The sequence below is a fragment of the Carettochelys insculpta genome, chromosome 3 (genome assembly GCF_033958435.1).
Source record: "Carettochelys insculpta isolate YL-2023 chromosome 3, ASM3395843v1, whole genome shotgun sequence".
Lineage (NCBI taxonomy): Eukaryota > Metazoa > Chordata > Testudines > Carettochelyidae > Carettochelys > Carettochelys insculpta.
The window spans coordinates 25,810,580-25,829,072 of record NC_134139.1 but is presented as its reverse complement, the minus strand read 5'-3'; the positions used below and the strand labels follow the sequence as shown (position 1 = coordinate 25,829,072).

Sequence of the window (18,493 nt, the reverse complement as noted above, 5' to 3'; positions counted from 1 at the left end):
GCTTGATTCTGAAAGGCATTTAGGACCCACAGAAAGGTGCCTAGCAGGATTAGACTTCTGATAAGGATTCCTACCCCTCATCCAGATCTGAACTTTGTTTCAGATAAGGAGATAAACCAAAATCCAGAATCTGGATGCTTCTCAGCTTGGTGTTTCAAAATACAGATCTGAAGGTAAATTTTCCCATAGTTAATTTGGAGAGACACTGAGCTACATGCTTGGAACCCCAGTTTAGATTCCCTGCCCTCTCTAGTTTCAGGGTATATTAAATGTCATATGGAACTGCTACAGAAACTGCATTTGTTCCTCAGGAGAACCATTCTTTGAAGTGTCTGCTCCCTACTAGCTCTGCTCAGCATTTCTTTCTGTGGGCTGTTTCTTGAAAATGGCCAGAGGCAAAAAACTGCAACTCTAAAATAGCCATTTTGAAACAGGCTGCTGTCTGCTGGATTACTTGCCACCATACTTATCTCCTGATGTGTTTTACTCTTCTAATTCCTAACTAGCAGCAGGCCTAAGGCAAAGAAAAGAAGTGTTTCTTCACACAATAAACACACAGTCAACCTGTGGAACTCCCTGCCGGAGGATGTTGTGAAGGCCAAGGCTATAACAGAGTTCAGAAAAGAACTAGATAAGGCATACAATTATACATACAAGTTTAAAAGTTATTTATGAAGGAAAACAGTTCCTTAGCGTCAATTAAATACATAAAGATGGAGAGTAATTTCTTTATTGTAGGCCAAATCCTTAATCTATGTGAAAAGACCAAATAAATAGGTTTAAATTACTGCTATTATTAATGATGGTACATTTATGCTAGTATAACTGAAACAAGGATAGGAGGTTGTATCATTTTAACTATATTAGGTTCTTTGTTAAAGCAGTATAAACACTATTTATAGAGGAATACTAAATTTTTGACCTATTATTTATTATTGAAGGTGTGGAATAATGATCAGTTTATAAACATTCATCTTTAGTGAAGTATTCTAGAGCAAGGTTAGGGTTGGGGTCTAGGGCTTTGACTACAGTCAATAGTGCACATAACTTCATGGACTACATGGCACTCTCTTGCTCTTAAAGTCAGAGGTTAAAAGGTGAAAAATGATATGCAACAGTAATGCTTTCTTGAGCTGAATCTACTATCAAAGGGTTTGATTTTCGGAAGCAATGAAAGATGCTGAGTAGTAAAGACAGTAGGAGTTATAGATACTGGTTGAACCTCTCTGTTCTGGCACTCTTGGGATCCGATCAGTGCTGGACAAAAGCATTTGCTGGATCCTGGGAGGTCAATATTGTCTAGCGGCATACCAACCCTTCCACTGATTACAGGGCTCGAAGAAGACAGTTAGGGTCAAATTATAGCTAAATAACAGCACAGAACACTGAGAGCCAGGACTATTGGCTGGAAACAAACTTTATGGGATCACAGGTAATTTGGCCACATCCATGATAAGTGGTCATCTGGCTAGCTAAAATCATGCTGGATTACGAATATTGCCAGATGAGAGAGTTCTGGATTAGAAAGGTTCAAAGTGTACTTATGGGAATCAAGTGCAGGCTTAGAATGTTAGGTTACACCTATGGATTACCAAAAAGATGGGAAGAGGAAGCAGCTGACACGCTAGAAACACATTTATAAACCAAATTGATAGTTTAAGTCCAATATTTTGGTGTCTAGAGCTCACCAGTGTGTGGATACCTGCAGGAGGGTCACCCTACCTGAAGTGTCTAGACAGTAGGGGTATAATAAAGTAAGCTTTTTATATTTTTGGGCTTGTTGGTGTGAGCCAGAGTAAGCATACTGCTTGCTTTCCGGAAACATTTATATGTTTAAAATCACAGGGAAAATGCTGTTCTTGCCAAGTAAAGATGCATTTTCAGATAATTAATGGGAAGCTTTAAAGGAAGGAGCATTTTTTGAGACTGATGATTTACTTTAACAAGTTATTTGTTACTTACACATGTCCAGTATAAAACAGGTTCTCATTTTTCTCCTGTGCCAAGGCAAAAACAACTGAACAGTTGTATTCTGCTGTTGAATTTACTCTTGCAACTAGATGCCAAATCCATTTTATTAAACAGGTCTGTCTTTTCCTAACATATACAGAAATGTGTGCAGTATAAACACCTTAACTAGACATCTGTCTTTACCTAAATATAAACAGCAGTTAACTTTTTGCCCTGTTTCTGTTCACCAGTGCTGATATGTTATTCCACTAGCCAGATGAAATAAAATGGGTTTTAATACCAGATGTAGCACTGTTGAAGTTTGTATTATGCAGGTGTTCCCCCCAGCTGGAAAGTATGGACACTTGCCATTTTACTGAGATGAGGATTTGTGTTAGAAATGTGAGGGTGTTAAAAATAAATCTACATGTTAACAGTGGTCTTTTTCCCCAGTGACTCCATGTGTTTAGCATATGACCAGGGCAGCAGCTGCTGCTCTATATTTTAATAGGCGAGTTATAAAGTTAGCAACATGCATAGCCATTCAAAACATAAGCAACTTCTTGCAGTCATGGAAACAGGATTCAACAATAAACTCTTATTTGTGAGACAGCCAAACAAAATAATCCCATTGCACTATGTTCAGGTGGTCCAGGATAAGTGAATGAAATTGGGTTCTATTTTCTTATGGCTTGTTTACTTAAGGTTCTCTGACATGAAATATCAATATTTCTGAGATGTGAAGCATTTTAGTACTGTGTTCACGAAGGCAAACAGAAATGCACATTGGCATTTTCATTAAAATGCATTTTAGGTTTTATTGTAGCTTTGTCAGAGATAATCTAGACAAGACAGTTGCTTGTGCATATCTGATTACTCAAGCAGGTTATTCTGCACCAGTGGGCAATATTTTAGCTGCAGTAAAATTCATATTTGGTTTTACATGTCAAAAGGCCAACCACATGAAGGACTTGTATACACGTGTATCGCAGTCAACATGTATGATGGCTAGGAATAGCTTTGTGGGGAAAAGTTGTTCCATCTTGTTGTGCAGTGTATTAAGCCAAATATATGAGTATGTTGGGACTTGGAGATCTACCAAATGGGGTATGGTTAGGTCAAAAATGGGAGGTTATAGTGTTCTGCAGAATTTACTTGCATGTTTATACAGAATCATAGGACTGGAAGGGACCTCAAGAGATCCTCTAGTCTGATCCTCTGCATTCATGGCAGGACTAAGTATTTAGGCCATTCCTGACAGGTGTTTGTCTAATCTGATCTTAAAAACCTCCACTGCTGGAGATTCCATAACTTCCCTAGACAGTTTGTTCCACTGCTTAACTACCCTGACAGTTAGGAGGTTTTTTCCAAATGTCGAATCTAAACTTCCTTCCTGCAATTCAAGCCATTGCTTTTTGTCATATCATCAGAGGTTAAGAACAATTTTTCTCCCTCCTTTTTGCAACAACCTTTTAAGTACTTGAAAGCTGTTATATCGCCTCTCATTCTTCTCTTTTCCAGACTAACCATACACAGTTTTTTCAACCTTCACGCACAGGTAATGTTTTGTAGACCTTTACTGATTTTTGCTGCCCCGTTTCTGGACTTTCTCTGATTTGCCCACGTCAATCCTGAAATGTGGCACCCACAACTGGACACGGTATTCTGAGGCCTAACTGGTACAGAGTAGAATGGAAGAATTACTTCTGTTGTCTGTCTGATGACACTCCTGCTAACACATCACAGAATAATGTTGACTATTTTTTTGGCAACAGTATTACACTGTTGACTCTAACTTGTGATGCACCATTGTCCCCAGATCCCTTTCCACAGTACTCCTTCTGAGACAGTCATTTCCCGTTTAGTGTATGTGCAACTGATTTATTCCTTCCTAAATGGATTCATGTTCATTTGTGCTCATTGGACTTCCTTCTGTTTACTTAGACCAAAGGTGAAAATAGCTCGTGAAAATGAGTGCCATATATTTCATACAGTGACATCAATAAACATGAACTTTTTTAGGTGCAGAATCATTAGGGATGTCTATCTGCATGTCACTTTTGAATCTTACAGTTAATCCAGAGATCCAAATGCAAAACCCAGCATGAGGTGAATAGGTGGATTGGTGACATCCATGAGGGAGCCTGGATCCACAGGTTTGCTGTCTGTCAGCTCTTCATTCTCTGGTTCTGTACCAAGTGCAGTACCACTGGATGAAGGAATCTAACCCAATATGTATATTATTCTTCATTTTAACCTTAGTAAAATAATGTCATTTCTAAGAGGATAATCTCTAGAAACATGGCAAATTCTAAGATTTAAGAGGTTAGGACCAGACTCTGGTGCATGGTGTTGATGAGGGCAAGTGGGTGTGCTTTAGAATAGGCTGGGGGCAACTCTGTTAACTTAGGGGGCTAGAATATGGGTAGGATAGATAGGAGAGCTTGAGAGTTTAGAGGTTTGAAATGGAATGTGTGCCATTTGCGGGAGGTGGAAAAACTGTGAGAGGATCCAGAGCAGTGGATGCTTGTCTAGGGTAGTGATATTTATAGTTAGGTTAATATTTTGGTAGGTGGGTTGTTATCTGGCATCAGCCTGTGGGCAGGGAGAATGGGTGGTGGAGATGGTTTCCTGTGAAGAAAAGGCTGTTTCTGAAGTTAGACCAGGAGCTGGAAATGGGAGGAGTGGGTCTTGAAGAAAGCAGGGACATGATGTTTGGAATGTCCCTGGCTAACTAGTGGGTTTAACAGCTGGGAAAGATTCAAAGGGCTTCAGTATACAGGGCCAACTGGAAACAGAACTGTTAGTGGAAGAGTGTTGTAAGGGACAATAAGGAATCCAAAGCTAAATCAGCAAGGCTACTTCTACACTATGAGATGAACTTGAATTTAAGGCAGTTAGCTCGATTGTACCAAGTGACAGTCTTTACTGTAAGTACCATTAGGTCGATATAGGGAGCACTAATATTGATAGTGTATTATCATCAGAACCAGGGGGGTGTAGCATCAAGTTCAGATTTAGCAGTTTGAATAAGGATGGTGTGGAAGCGCCATGTCTTTGAATCAAATTTATTAGCCTCCAGAGGCTGACTGGCGCTGTTGCAGCTAGCTCCCTGCTGCCCACTACTTGCAGGCGCTGGGAAAGTGCCAGGCACAGCACCTGGCTCCCACGAGCCAGGTGCAGCAGCGCTGGTCAGTTCCCAGCTCCCCCAAGCTGTGGGGACCCGGGAACCAGGTAGCAGGGTGAGTGCTGCCAGTAGAGGGGGTGCAGCAAGGCCTGGAGGGAGGGCGCAGAATGCGGGGCTGAGGGAACGATGGCATAGATTCCCACAATGCACTGCTGCAACAGTCAGTGTTTGGCCACTCCAGTGTGGGAGCACTAACTGGACTTTGGTCATGTCTACACTAGCCAAAAACTTCGAAATGACCATGCAAATGGCCATTTCGAAGTTTACTAATGAAGCCCTGAAATACATATTCAGTGCCTCATTAGCATGAGGGCGGCTGCAGCACTTCGAAATTGACGCAGCTCGCCGCCGCGTGGCTCATCCTGACGGGGTTCCTTTTCGAAAGGACCCCGGCTACTTCAAAGTCCCCTTATTCCTATCTGCTCATAGGAATAAGGGGACTTCGAAGTAGCCAGGGTCCTTTAGAAAAGGAGCCCTGTCTGGACGAGCCGCGCGCCAGCAAGCTGCGTCAATTTCGAAGTGCCGTGGCCGCTCTCATGCTAATGAGGCGCTGAATATGTATTTCAGAGCTTCATTAGTAAACTTCGAAATGGTCATTTGCATGGCAATTTCGAATTTTTTGGCTAGTGTAGACGTAGCCTTTGTGTGGACTTTGTGGGATGTGAGGATACTCAAAATTGAATTTATAAAACCCAGAGTTATAAAACCGAATTTATCTGGTAGCATAGATATAACCTAAGTTACTAATAATTAAAGGAGAACCGAATCAAATATGCTCAGCCCATCTTCTAAAAATTCAGAATAAAAACAAACAGTGAAATGTTCTTTTCTATTTACCATATAAGACTTAATAGACATGTGCCAGAGAAGTGCTGAATTTTATCCCCCTGGATGCCCTTATCCAGGGCAGGATTAAGATTAATAGGTATCTCATTCCAAAGATTTGGGACCTCCAGAAAAATATGTTATCCCAGCTGACTGGGTTAGTTGGTTACAACTTTTGCATGTTAAGTTAATCTATGCAAAACTTTCCACAACAGTTAGAAAGCTAGCTTTTTACTCTTGTTCATGACAATAAACTGTCCCCTTTTGGTTTTCTATGAACTGAAATAATATATGGGTGAAGACTTTCTGGGCCAATCGGATATAAATTGGAATACCCCTCTAGAAGTCAGTGGATCTGTGCTGATTAACACCAGCTGAGAATCTGGCCAATTTACAGTTATTTGGTATAAGACTAAAAGACTTAAAAGACTAAATAACTCACTATAGGAGAGATAGTTATTTATTTAAAAAAAAAAACTTTGTACACCAAAGTATAAACGATTACATTTTAAACGAGAAATAAGAGAAAGTCATACATATTACAGAGGAAGATGTATTAATTCTTGAATTAGTATGAACACTGTACATGAGATTCAAAAATCCAAGTTATGGAAAACAGGAATAGAACCAATTGCTTGAAATAGGTCATTTTAATAATGAAGCATATATGCTGAATTCTAAGTATGCAATTTTGTATTTCTGGAAGAGTAGCACTTAAATTGTGTCTAGAAATGCAGTATTCCTCTGAACAGAAACTAATAATTGTGTTCTTATAACTAATATTCTTACAAGAAATATTTGTACAAAAATATTTCTCAGTGTGATGATTTTCCTTTGAGAGTTCACTTACAGTTGGAGAAGTTTTGCTATCATATCCCATTTTTGAAAGATTAAATGATACTGTATATTATGTTTTTAAAAAGTCTTTCTATTATCAGATCCTTAAGAAACATCCAATGCAACATATTATTTGCAATGTAAATTTGCCCCAAAACAGATTAAAAAAACAACTTGATAGCATGTATGTCTAAAGAAATAAATTTTTATTGACCTTTATCCTTTCTTACAAGGCAGTTAAGAGGAAGAATACATTGTAATCTGATAGCTAATTTTGTATATCATTAACACTATATCACCTTTTTGAGATTCATTGTAATTGTACTAGAACTTAAAATCTATTATAAACAACACAGGTGATTGCATTTATTTGTATGACCTACTTGGCTAGAAACAGAGAAGGTTTACAAAATAGTGTAAGCATATATTTCTTGTGGAAAAAGTGTAATATATACCTGTCTTATCGAAGTACAATATTTAAGCCAAGACTTTCTGTATAAAGACTAAAATGACAATACCCACATTATAATATGGAACACATGTATGAATTTTGAATTACAAGTGTAATGTGTAGATTACAGATATTGATTTACTAAATAAATCTTTTAAAAAAGCAAAATCTATAAATAAAATAGTAAGTGCTTTCTTTAAGATAATATTCTTTGGCTGCTTTAGGTGCCCATGAAAGGTTAATAACTAAAATGAATAAGGTCCCACTATTATTGTTAATCTTAGCACTGAACTTGTACGGTAGTTCAAACTGTTGACTGTCAGCATCTCCAGATCTACAATATGTTCCCTCGGTCCTGATAGTGATTTCACCAGTACGAGCATTGCACTTATTGCACTTGTTTGCTGAAAAAAACAAAGATAAAATAGTTTCATCCTTTAATACATCTAGACACTGCCTATGTACGTTGTTTCACTGTAAAATGTTTTCCTCCAACATCATCTAAGCATAACTCAAGCATAACATAAACACTTTAAAATGGCTATGGTTATATGACAGCTAGTTTTGATGATTATACATGGGACATGTAAAGTAATATGTGAGGCAAAAAACTGATCTCAGGAACTTATAAATAATTTTTGGAAAAGACCAAAGAAAGGTGAGACCTCTTTCAAATATTTTAAAAACACTAGTAATTTCTGATATCTTTTTACTCCATTTGCATCCATCCAGTAAGTCTAAAGAAAATCATCATGAAACAGTCAAATTCTATGTGAATTCAAATTTCTATGTTTTGTTTCTTGAAATTTATAATACTCCTGAAAAATACTTCATGCCCCATCAAAATGAAACCTTTGCTCCAACCTCAGCTGTGGTATTGTTACTGCTCCACCATACCATGTTACATATATTTTAATGAAATCTTAGATTCTGTTCTCATCATATGACTGCAGGAGCTGGAGCTATAGGCATGGATTTTATTGTGCCCATGCCTTAATGTAGCCTGGGGTTAGATCCCAGACTATGATAGTTTTTACGATAGCAAAGAGAAATTTCATGTAGATGAAATATATTATAAGATAATAGCTGAGAGCCAGTGATGACCACTCTAGCACAGCTAGACAGGGAAACAGAATGAAACATAAGGCATCTTTTCATAAAGATTTTCATAAGCTATGTTAGGTATACTTCAGCAGTTGAAGAAAAGGGGCACCCTCCATTTCAGATGTTACCCTTTTCAGAGACTTAATGCTTATAGACACCATAATGGGCACCTTCTCCTTCCCAGGCTCAGCATGACTTTGCTATGTAAGAGTCATAATTGAACATCAGCTGTGAACAATACACTGGGGGGCTTCTTTCAGTCCTAACAACAGAAGGTCACTAAACCATATCTTAGGACTTATCTATAATACCATGGAAGATCGACATGCTGAGGGTTGATTTCGCACATCTTGTCTGGATATATGAAATTGAGCTCTTAGGGGTTGCAGTTGACTCTGTACTCCTTATGAGATGTGAGGAGTAAGGGAGGCTGAAGGAAGAAACTCTCCTGTCAGCCTTCCCCTGTATAGACAGAGAAGTTTTCCAAATGCAGATACATCAGTTTTTAACTACACAATTGGTGTAGCTAAAGTTGCATATGTGCGGTTGACTTTCTTGGTCTTGTATAGGCATAGCCTCAGTTGCCTGAAACCAACAGTCTAGCAGTTAATTTTCCTGTACCAAGGAACTCTTTTCTTAGCTGTTTTTGTTGTACTATGCCATTGGGCTTCTACAGTTCTGAAGACAACAGTGGTCTTTATAGCCCTTCTCTGTTCATCAAGGTGATTACAGTGAATACCCCCTCTTCCGAAAGGGAACATAATTTGAAGACAATGAGTTTACATGGAATTCCTGTAATATTACTCTGTCTTGCTCAACCTTATTGTCAGTAACGAGGCAATGAATGGAAAGAATTCAGCTTGATTCTCAGATCAGAGACTGAGTTTGTAGGGCTAATAGGAAAAACCCATCTTTTATACTTGTCAACTGAGCATACTGAGTCTCATTAGCATCCCCCTTTCGAAAGGGGAGAGGACTAGTGTAGACATAGGGAAATTATAAGGAGACAATAAATACAAGATGTTAAGATACCATTTTTTACAGAGCAAAATTGATGTTAAGGGTATGAAAAACAGGCAAAACACTGTAGCACTGCCTGTCTCAACATGTATGTCAATTATATTTGCACCCTGGCACTGGTCTGCCTCTCTACAATACTTACACGCAGGTAGAACTCTCCATTTTCGTTTCCAGACTTAATTCGGAAAGTATTTATAGTATTGGGATAAATAGTGGTTGCCTGAATTTGGAAGATATCAGAGGGCACAGTTCTGTCTGAACGGATGCTCATGTATTTATACACAATAGAGTATGGCAGCTCTCGGCAAATGGCATTGGAAACTGGGCAGACACAGCGACTGAAAAACAAACAAAAGTGGATCAAACTTCTTTCATGTGCAAACTAGCAAGATGCTCTCTCAGTGGTTATTAGTAATGCTGCCTGTTAAGGATAATCCTACAAACTATGTGTGTTTTTTCTTACTTCTCAGATGTCAGGACATAGGGTTCTTGACAAGGATTTCTTGGGTAACAACGAAATCCACCATGATAATTCCAGCACATTTCATCCTCTCTGCATTCATTAGTAGTTTCACATTCATTTATATCTAGATAGGAAGGAAGGAACCATATCAATTCCCAATCTAAATAAATGTAGATGGAATGCAAAGTTGGCATGAAAAACCTACAGGGAGTGTTTTAGTTTAAAAAACAAACAAACAAAACCTCTCCTGCTTCTGCACAGAGGAAACTCAACACCTCTGCACTTCACACCCTTCTAAGGCTTTGTTATATACTGTTGTATGCAGAAACTGAATATATTTATCTAGTTGACTCGTGGTTTAAATTTATTGAATATATCCAATAGACTAAAGAAATATAGTAAATTATACTCTGCAGTACAAATGTACTGCTGTATTAGGAGTGGTAGTTCACAACAATATAGCTTGTTGAGCCATTTGTTATTGGAAGGAAGATTTTGGGGCTACAGGTAAAGGGAGGGTATCAGTAGAAGGTCAGGCTTAGTGTAGGGGGCCTCATCTGGATGTCATGGCTTTCCATGGAATATTTTCTGTTACATATATATAAAACATGCTTACTGATAGGGCTTTATTTAACGGATATATTGGTAATCTTCAACTCTCAAAGTTTTTGCCTGAAAGTATACTTCAGTTTTATAGAAAGCATTTAAAGACAGGTGCAAATCTGACCCAGGGTACCCACAGCCTAGAGCACTAGAACTGTGCAGATTGAGTGTGTGTGGCAGAAAGACGTGGTAGATTGATCCTGGGGAAGTGGAATTGTCTATGGTCTAGCACTGACAGGGTTATTCGCAGACAGTGAATTGGGACATTCCTTGTACCCACTGAGGGCCACAAGTGGCTCAATGAACCTCACTACTTTATTGAATTTCCAGGCACCTGCCCCTACCCATCTGTTTCTTGTGGTCCTGCCAGTTTGCTATGACTTCCTTTTCCACTCTCCCAGCCTTTATGCCCCTGTGTACCCTTACCTACATCTGTACATTAAAATAAGCTGCAAACATCAAATCATCTTTGTCTTGCATGACTGGGAGGGAAGTAATTATGCCACAAGACTCTAAATCATCAGAGATAATAAGAGATTCTGTCTCTCTGATGGAACTAGATGTTATGTGTGAAGCGCTAACCCTAATCCCTGCCTTTTATACTTGCTCCTTTTGCAGAAAGTGAAAGTCCTCTCCCAGACAGCAAGGAGCAGATCCTGCTGTGCTATTGCACCAGAATGCAGAAAAGTGCAGGAGAAACTTCTAATGGTGCTAGAGGAGCTGCTATATCAGAGAGCAAGGGGCGGGGGAAAGGGAGTGAAAATTCCACCACTCTTTGACCCTCCTGATGGCTAGTTATGAGCATGAACTGTGGGTGGAGCTCAGAATGTCTGGAGCAGAAAAAGTACAGGAAAGGGGAAAGCTGGATTATGGGAAGGGTTGGGATGTTAGGGAAATATCAACTAATGCACTTTCTGCACATGTGGTCAATACTGATGTTCAGGGCACTTGAAAATGGCAAACAAGAGATTAAACAAGTCTAAAGGGCTGAGTTTACAATCTTTGCCACAAGAAATCAAAGTTTTCAAATCACCAAATATTACGAACAAATAAGCCTTTAAAATGAATCACCAAGCTGTCCTCAAAATACTCAAAAGGGCTCATTAGCTTTTAGAAAAATGAATGAAAAAAGTTTGAAATTTCTAGACCAAATCTCTTGAAGTAAATAAGTTTCTAAAAGAAAAAAAAAAGCCAAAAAACTCTCTTCCCAAACTAAAACAAAATCTCCAAGATATGTCCTCAAAGTAAACTCTAATTAAAAACAAACAAACAAAACTAACCTATTCTAAGATGAGAACTTGTATGAGAAATTTCTGGTAGAAGGTAGTTTGCAAAATAAGATTTTCTTAGATTTAGAATGGAAGCTCAGTTATGATTTCAGGAATGAAGTTACTGCTGAGGTTCAGAATAGTGACAGAGAACCCATTTGTACTAGTTCCTTGCTGTTTATTGAGAATAATATGCAAAATTATTAAATTCTGAAGATCAAGACTTCAGCAGTGTTCTGGCTTATATAAAGTGCACCTCTTGTAATTATATCATATAGTTTGATTTCACAAACTTTCCCTGGTGAGAGAGATCACTTCTTGTATTTGACACAAGCCCCACCAGGACTGTAGTAGTGGAAGAAAAAGAAAACTGATTTGAATGCTGATACATTACATTTGTTTTTCCTCACACATCTTTCTGTTATTGGAGAAAACAGTCATCTTTCACTTCTGGTGTGATGAGACTTAGGAGTCTGGAATATGGAACACCTGATCTAAATCCACATTTAGATACCTGAACAACTGCCCTAATATTCAGAGGTATTTACTCTCATTTTGTCTCTTTGGGTGCCTAACTATGGCTGTAGGGAATCTAACTTTAAACACCAATGTTTAAAAATTGTATTCTAAAGTCATAAAAATCCCAAGAGAAATGTTAGGATTTTTTTAAAAAATACAACTAATGCAAGCTATGTGGCAATTGACAAACAATATACCTTCTCTTATTCTAGTATATGGATAGTCCTGTTACAAAAGATACACACACACATACACATACAATATGCATTCATAGTCTAATGTTAATATAGCAGTAGTTTAAATGTTGAGATAAATACACTTACCCTGACATGTTCTAGCTCCTACTACCTGGTATCCCTCAGGACAGATGCACGAGAATTTTCCAGGTTCATTGACACACTGATACTGGCACATGTAACTTGAAGCTCTGCATTCATCGATATCTAGAGAGCAGCAAAATAGCTTGAATTTATTATCTTCAAAACCTGTCTCATTTTAGGAAGTATTAATAAGTTAATTTACAATTATTGTGTGTTAGGTTTAACAGAAGGAAAATATATGCAATCTGAAAGAAGGAAGTTCTCCAAAATCTGAAATGAATGCTGTGATTAAGTAACTTCAAGTTGTCATCAAAAGAAGCTAATTCTTTTGGTGAAAATTATACTTAATTATCTCTACAAGCCAGTTATTTAAGAAATAGTCTCTAGGAAACAGATTACATCACAAAGCATTCAGAACAGGTTTCGGAAAATAATTTTAGAGTTCTACATTTTTCTAGGGTCACAAACTGTGATTTTTTCCCTTGATCAAAGCATTGGCTTTGTTTATTTAGGCCAGGAAAAATGTTTTGGTCTCACATATGTATGTAACTTGGACTTCCGCTGTAATCAATGTGAGCTGCCCTTGGGAAGGGGATAAGGGCCATTTTCTCCCTTCAGACAGCACTGGATGCATGCCATTCTCTTTTTGCTTTTGTAATTTTGCCTAATTGATTGCTGTCAGCAAAAGCAAATAAGGATGGAATTTAATTTTTTTTAACAACTTATGCTATATTTCTGGAAAAAAATGAGTCAACAGAATTGGTAGCTTGATTTTAGGGTAATGTGTCCTATCATACTGAAGTCCAGAGCTCAATCCCTTACTCTTCAGTTCGGAGCTCTTTGGAGACATCATGCTTAAGGTTTGGTCCTGTTTTCTGTGAAACAAATGATAAAAATTCAACTGCCTTCAGTGAAAGTAAGACTAGATTGAGGGAGTATTTGAAATGGCACTGTGCCCATGTGGCAAAGCAGTGCTAAATAGAGAAGGCCTTTCTGGATCGAAAGGTGGTAGTGAGGAGATGGAATCTTAAATGTGAAATCACCATGTCTCCAAAGTTGCTTAGAGGTCAAGAGTGGGGCTTTGACAGAGAAAAGTAAGTGCTGATTGTATAATTATTAGGCGATTGTATGCTTTTTTATACAGCCACTTGTATACAACCAACTCAAAGGCACAACTGTTGTTTCTTTGTAATCAACTTCATAGGAAGATTTTTAAAACCATTTTACATCACCCAGAGTTATCCTTGTTTAGGTTTGCCTTCAGTTCTTTTTTGTCATGAGCATCTGTATTAGATCAAACGACATTCAAGTTAGTTTCAGGAGTGTGCACCCCTGCCCAACCCAATTTGTTGCCTGAAACATGGAATTTTGCACTTGCAACTGAACTGTGGGTTCCCGTCTGAGTAGCAGCATCTCAATCGACCTGAATACAGGAGTATCTACTCACTCTTGTGCCTGCAACTCATTCTGGCACGGTGCAAAAGTAACCCACACACCTACCAGATGTGGTTTGTTGTCCTATGTAGAGGTACGCAGATCACTTACAGGGAAAAAGAATTATTCTCCTTTGCATCTTTAGCTGAGAGCCAGCTGGCTTTTAGTGCCAGCTGTAGATGTTTATGCACTAAGCACTAGAGGTCCCAGGTTTGAGTCTGCCTGGGGGTGATTACACAAAAATATGATTTCTAATTTTATGGCTGCAAATTGTACCCACCCTCAGTCTGACTTGAACCACCCATCCCCCTTAATTCACCGAATGCCTTCTCTGAAAAAATGCAGAATCAGTAAAATGGCAGTTATCATGTATGAATATCTTTCTAGTACAACATTACATACAAAGTTTAGTTTACCTTCACAGTTGATTCTGTCACTGCTTAACTCAAATCCTGGATTACACTGACAGATAAAAGAACCAAGTATATTGTAGCACTGTTGTGCACATGGATTGTTGGCATCACATTCGTTTATGTCTGAAAGGAAAGGTTACATACGTTCATGCACATCTCATTCTTTGTATCTTATAATTAAGCTGAACAAGTAGATTAGTCCTTACTTTGGGTCCATCACTTTGCAAAAGCTCAGAAGAATATATCAATAAAAATTATGGAGTTGCTGGAAAAGTGTCATATTTGTGCTTTCCTTTCCTTGTAGAAAAACTGGAATTTTTTTTTTCAGGAATGAGAGTTATTCTAATGTGTAATGAACTCTCCCAAAAATGTTTAGTGCAGCCATTAAACTCCACATTCCAGCATCTTTTTTTCAGGTATGAAATGTCAAGGCTATAAATAATTGATATAAGGAACTCATACTGATAAGACCTCTCAGCATGCAGTAGTCAAGATTTATCTGAGCTATTTATTACTCTTAAAATTGTTTATTTTAAATTCCATTACAATTATAACATGAGCCATTGAGATCAGCAGAGAGTTTTGCAAAGTTCTAAAGCATAAACTATATTGGGGGAGAGAACTTTTTTGATGCTAGATTCTTTCCATGAGATGCCCTTCTGAAGAACATGTGGGTGGATACTGTAGTCTGAAAAAGGAGGAATTTTCAGTGAAAAGTTGTATACAAGAACTGGCATCCTCCACCCCTGTTTTTAATATTTATTTTCTATATACTGTTGACTAGTTATATGTATCAACTTGTACGTAGATTTTTAGCGTACACAGAATAGGAACAATTTGTATGTAGATTTAGTGTACACAGAATAGGAACACAAGAGAAAATACTTTTCATTCACATCTTGATATGTTTTGTCAGCTGCAACCATTATTGAACTTTTTAATTTTTTTATGTTATGCATTTTTAAAATGGATATAAAATGCCACAAATACTCAGCTGCAAATACACTAATACAAATGACAAAATTCACTCCTTTATGATCATAATGTCTACAGATATCAACCATTAACAAAAAATTCAATCAGGGAGTAAAGCATTTAGCTCATATATGTTTAAGATTGGGATGGGGAGGGAAGATTATGAATTCTTTTTTACTGTTAAACTCTTTTTGATAAAAGTGCAGTGACATTTGTGAAAACAATGATACTAGAAACACTAGGCAATACATTTTTTTGTATGCCTGTATAGAGTTCAGCTACTCTCAAGTGATGCAAAAGTTGTTACACAAATGTATCCACTGTGGATTTCAGTGGTACAATAGGAGTTCTAGGTATAAGGGCTAACAGATATACCCACAGCAAACAATAGTTTGCAATTTTTGCTGTATTATGTGGCAATCAGCCATTTGTAAATTTTCCTCTGCAGAGAAACAGGTTGTACTTTTGTGTTGGTAATAGTCAGGAGAAGGATGTGTGTAGAGGACCTTTCACACTTCTTGATGCTACAGTAATGCAAATATCTGAAGAAAGATTCATTGTAAGCTGTAGGCTCCTCTCTCTTGTCACATCTTTGTGGGAAATTGACTGGGTCAGTACCTGTAAAGGGATCTGGGGATGGGAAAGTGTGTTGAGGGTGGTTTCGTTTTCACAGCCACCCCACCTCTGCCCTTCCCCTGTTGCAGACCTGTTTGACTCAGCAGTGGTAGAGGGGAGCAAGGGGATAGGAAGCATTCGGGGGAACAGCAACTCCCTATGATGTACACCACCTCAAGACCATCTGCAGTTACAACTAAAGCATTGTAGAATTAGCAGTAACTTATCTTCTGTGGCATTTCAATACCATGGCCAAGGCCTCTGTTTGTATATAGCATGTCACATGGCAGTGCTGTGGAATGGTGGTGGCAGTTATGAAACCGGAGAAGGAAGACTTCTGCCATGCAGGGGCCCAGTGATTGGTGAACTTCTTCCCTGCCAGTCACAGCATCCGTACATTTCAATGGCCCATTTAATTCCCAGATCTGCCATACCCTGGCTAAAATCTTGGCTCCACTCAGCGTCCATGGGAAAAACTTCATTAATTTCAGTGGGGCCAGGACTGCAGCCCCCAGAAGAGGATGGGTCATACAACAATTTAGGTTAGTCATATTCAGCAAAAACAGATTTGCTGATCCCCGCCTCTACTCCTTAATTTGAAGACACACAATAGCCGTGGATGAAATAGTAATACCAGTTTCCATCTTCATAAATTCTGTTATGAACTGCATGTAACTTCAGGGAAATGACAATAGTTTTTGCCATGAATGGAAATAAATCTATTCTTGGCTTCTGGAAAATCATCTTTCTTATCTGCTTCACTTTTGAAATAACATCCATCTACCAAGAAGTTACTGAAAGAAAAAGTCATGTTGATTATATCTTCTACCTCATTAGGCAAACCTGCTTGCAACCCAATGCCCTCCTTTCTCCTTCTTCTTATATCTAAGTCTTCCAATAAAAATCCTGTAACCACATCACACTCATTAATGGTCTTATGGCTCAGTTACGAGGCATCCTTTAGCAATTTATTTACAATGGGACTAGTCCTCAGCATGCTCCAAACTACTCATTTTAATATTTAATACGATTCCCAAGGATTCCCACTTGAAATGCCAGGACATGTTTTCTTTCATCAGTGTACTTATCACATGCTGCAAGTGAATTAACCTGACTTGTAAGTACATGATATTCCTTCCACTAATTTCCAGTTTTAGGGCCTGATTCTGATCTAAATTATACTGCTGTAGAGCAGAAGTAATTCCATTAAAGCCAATGGAGCATTAACAGAAAACCAGTGTAACTGAGAGAAGAATCATTCTTAAGATTTGCCAGTGAGTCCTGACTCCACGTGACCAAATTGTCAAACTCATCGTCCACAAAAATAATCCTTTTTCGAACCATGTCTCCATTTTTGAGTCCAATGCTTCAGTGTTTCTCCAGATTGTTCCTTTGACCAGTTCCAAGAGTCTGTAAGACTAGGAAGGCATGACAAATGTCAAAATATTCTGTCTGGTGACTTGTGATGAGGAGAGCTACCAATGTGACCATAGCTGTCATCTGTCACCATGGGGCTGGTTCATCTGGGTATACAGAAAAGCGCTTACCTACACAAGTGTGATTGTTGGCTGCTAACTGGAACCCAGAGTTGCATTGGCAGTAATAGGAACCTGGAGTGTTCACACATCTATGGTGGCAGTATGGAGGGAGGTTGCATTCATCTATATCTGTTACCACAACAAGAAAAAAAAACAGTAATAAATGTTAGCTTAAATGTCATAACAGAATTTCACTGTTGTCACTGGGTGCCCAAACAAACAGAGTAAGTGGATCTGATTCAATGAAGAGAGAGAGAAGCTAATTTGCAGCAAGATTCTCCTCCCATTAAAGTTCCTCTCTTGACTTCAGTGGTAGCAGTAGTGTGGCTTTTCTCTTGTCTTTATGTCTTAAATATTGTTAAAATCTGTTTCACAATGAGTGCATTTGCTCAGCACATATAAACACTATCCTTTATTTGGTGTTTAAATCATACCCATACTGTAGTACTGATCTGAAGTTGTTATTTTTTTCCTACCACGTGCCTCATTCTGGTTTTGTAACTTAGAATATGTTTCCTGAACATTTCTTGACCAGGAAAGTAATTATGGCTCTTGTACAGCAGTACACCTAGTAACACTTTAATGCTAAACCTCTATAAGTCCACTAGCAATTCAGACTCCAAACCCTCTATTTGTCCTGAGTCTATGGGAGCAACCGGGATGTAAAGTGAGAGGGATCAGGCTGGAAAGGAAGTGCAGAGCTGGGATTTCAGAAGAAAGTGTGCTCCATCCCTCCACAGGACTTGGCCTGCTACTCAGAGGACTCCCTTCACTCCCTACTGTCTCTTCCTAGGCAATACAGCACAGCAGTTTCCTTTAGCCACTGGCTGTCAGCACCTGGCTACATTTTCTGACTCCAGAGAAGGAGTAAGATTGTATGACAGGAGCCAGTGCTAGCTCAGGCATTATTAATGTTCCCTGCAGACTGGACATAATTCTGGGGTAGAGCGTCCTGCCTTTTCCACTTTCAG

The 18,493-nt window shown here is 38.5% G+C and overlaps 1 protein-coding gene and 1 long non-coding RNA gene across 5 annotated transcripts in view; one reads left to right on the top strand and one right to left on the bottom strand.

Annotated features, from left to right (window-relative positions):
* Positions 1 to 18,493, top strand: part of LOC142010904 (uncharacterized) — a 120,421-nt gene that overhangs the window by 50,521 nt on the left and 51,407 nt on the right. The gene's annotated exons all lie outside the window — the stretch shown is intronic.
* EFEMP1 (EGF containing fibulin extracellular matrix protein 1) overlaps positions 6,431 to 18,493 on the bottom strand; it is a 65,718-nt gene continuing 53,655 nt past the window's right edge. For all 3 annotated transcript variants that reach the window (XM_074989488.1, XM_074989486.1, XM_074989487.1), the window contains exons 6-11: positions 17,532 to 17,651; positions 14,398 to 14,517; positions 12,551 to 12,670; positions 9,838 to 9,961; positions 9,517 to 9,712; positions 6,431 to 7,654 (exon numbers count right to left, since the gene is read on the bottom strand). In XM_074989488.1, the coding sequence (XP_074845589.1) occupies positions 7,496 to 7,654; positions 9,517 to 9,712; positions 9,838 to 9,961; positions 12,551 to 12,670; positions 14,398 to 14,517; positions 17,532 to 17,651 (839 nt within the window). In that variant the 3' untranslated portion in view covers positions 6,431 to 7,495. The remainder of the gene's footprint in view (positions 7,655 to 9,516; positions 9,713 to 9,837; positions 9,962 to 12,550; positions 12,671 to 14,397; positions 14,518 to 17,531; positions 17,652 to 18,493) is intronic.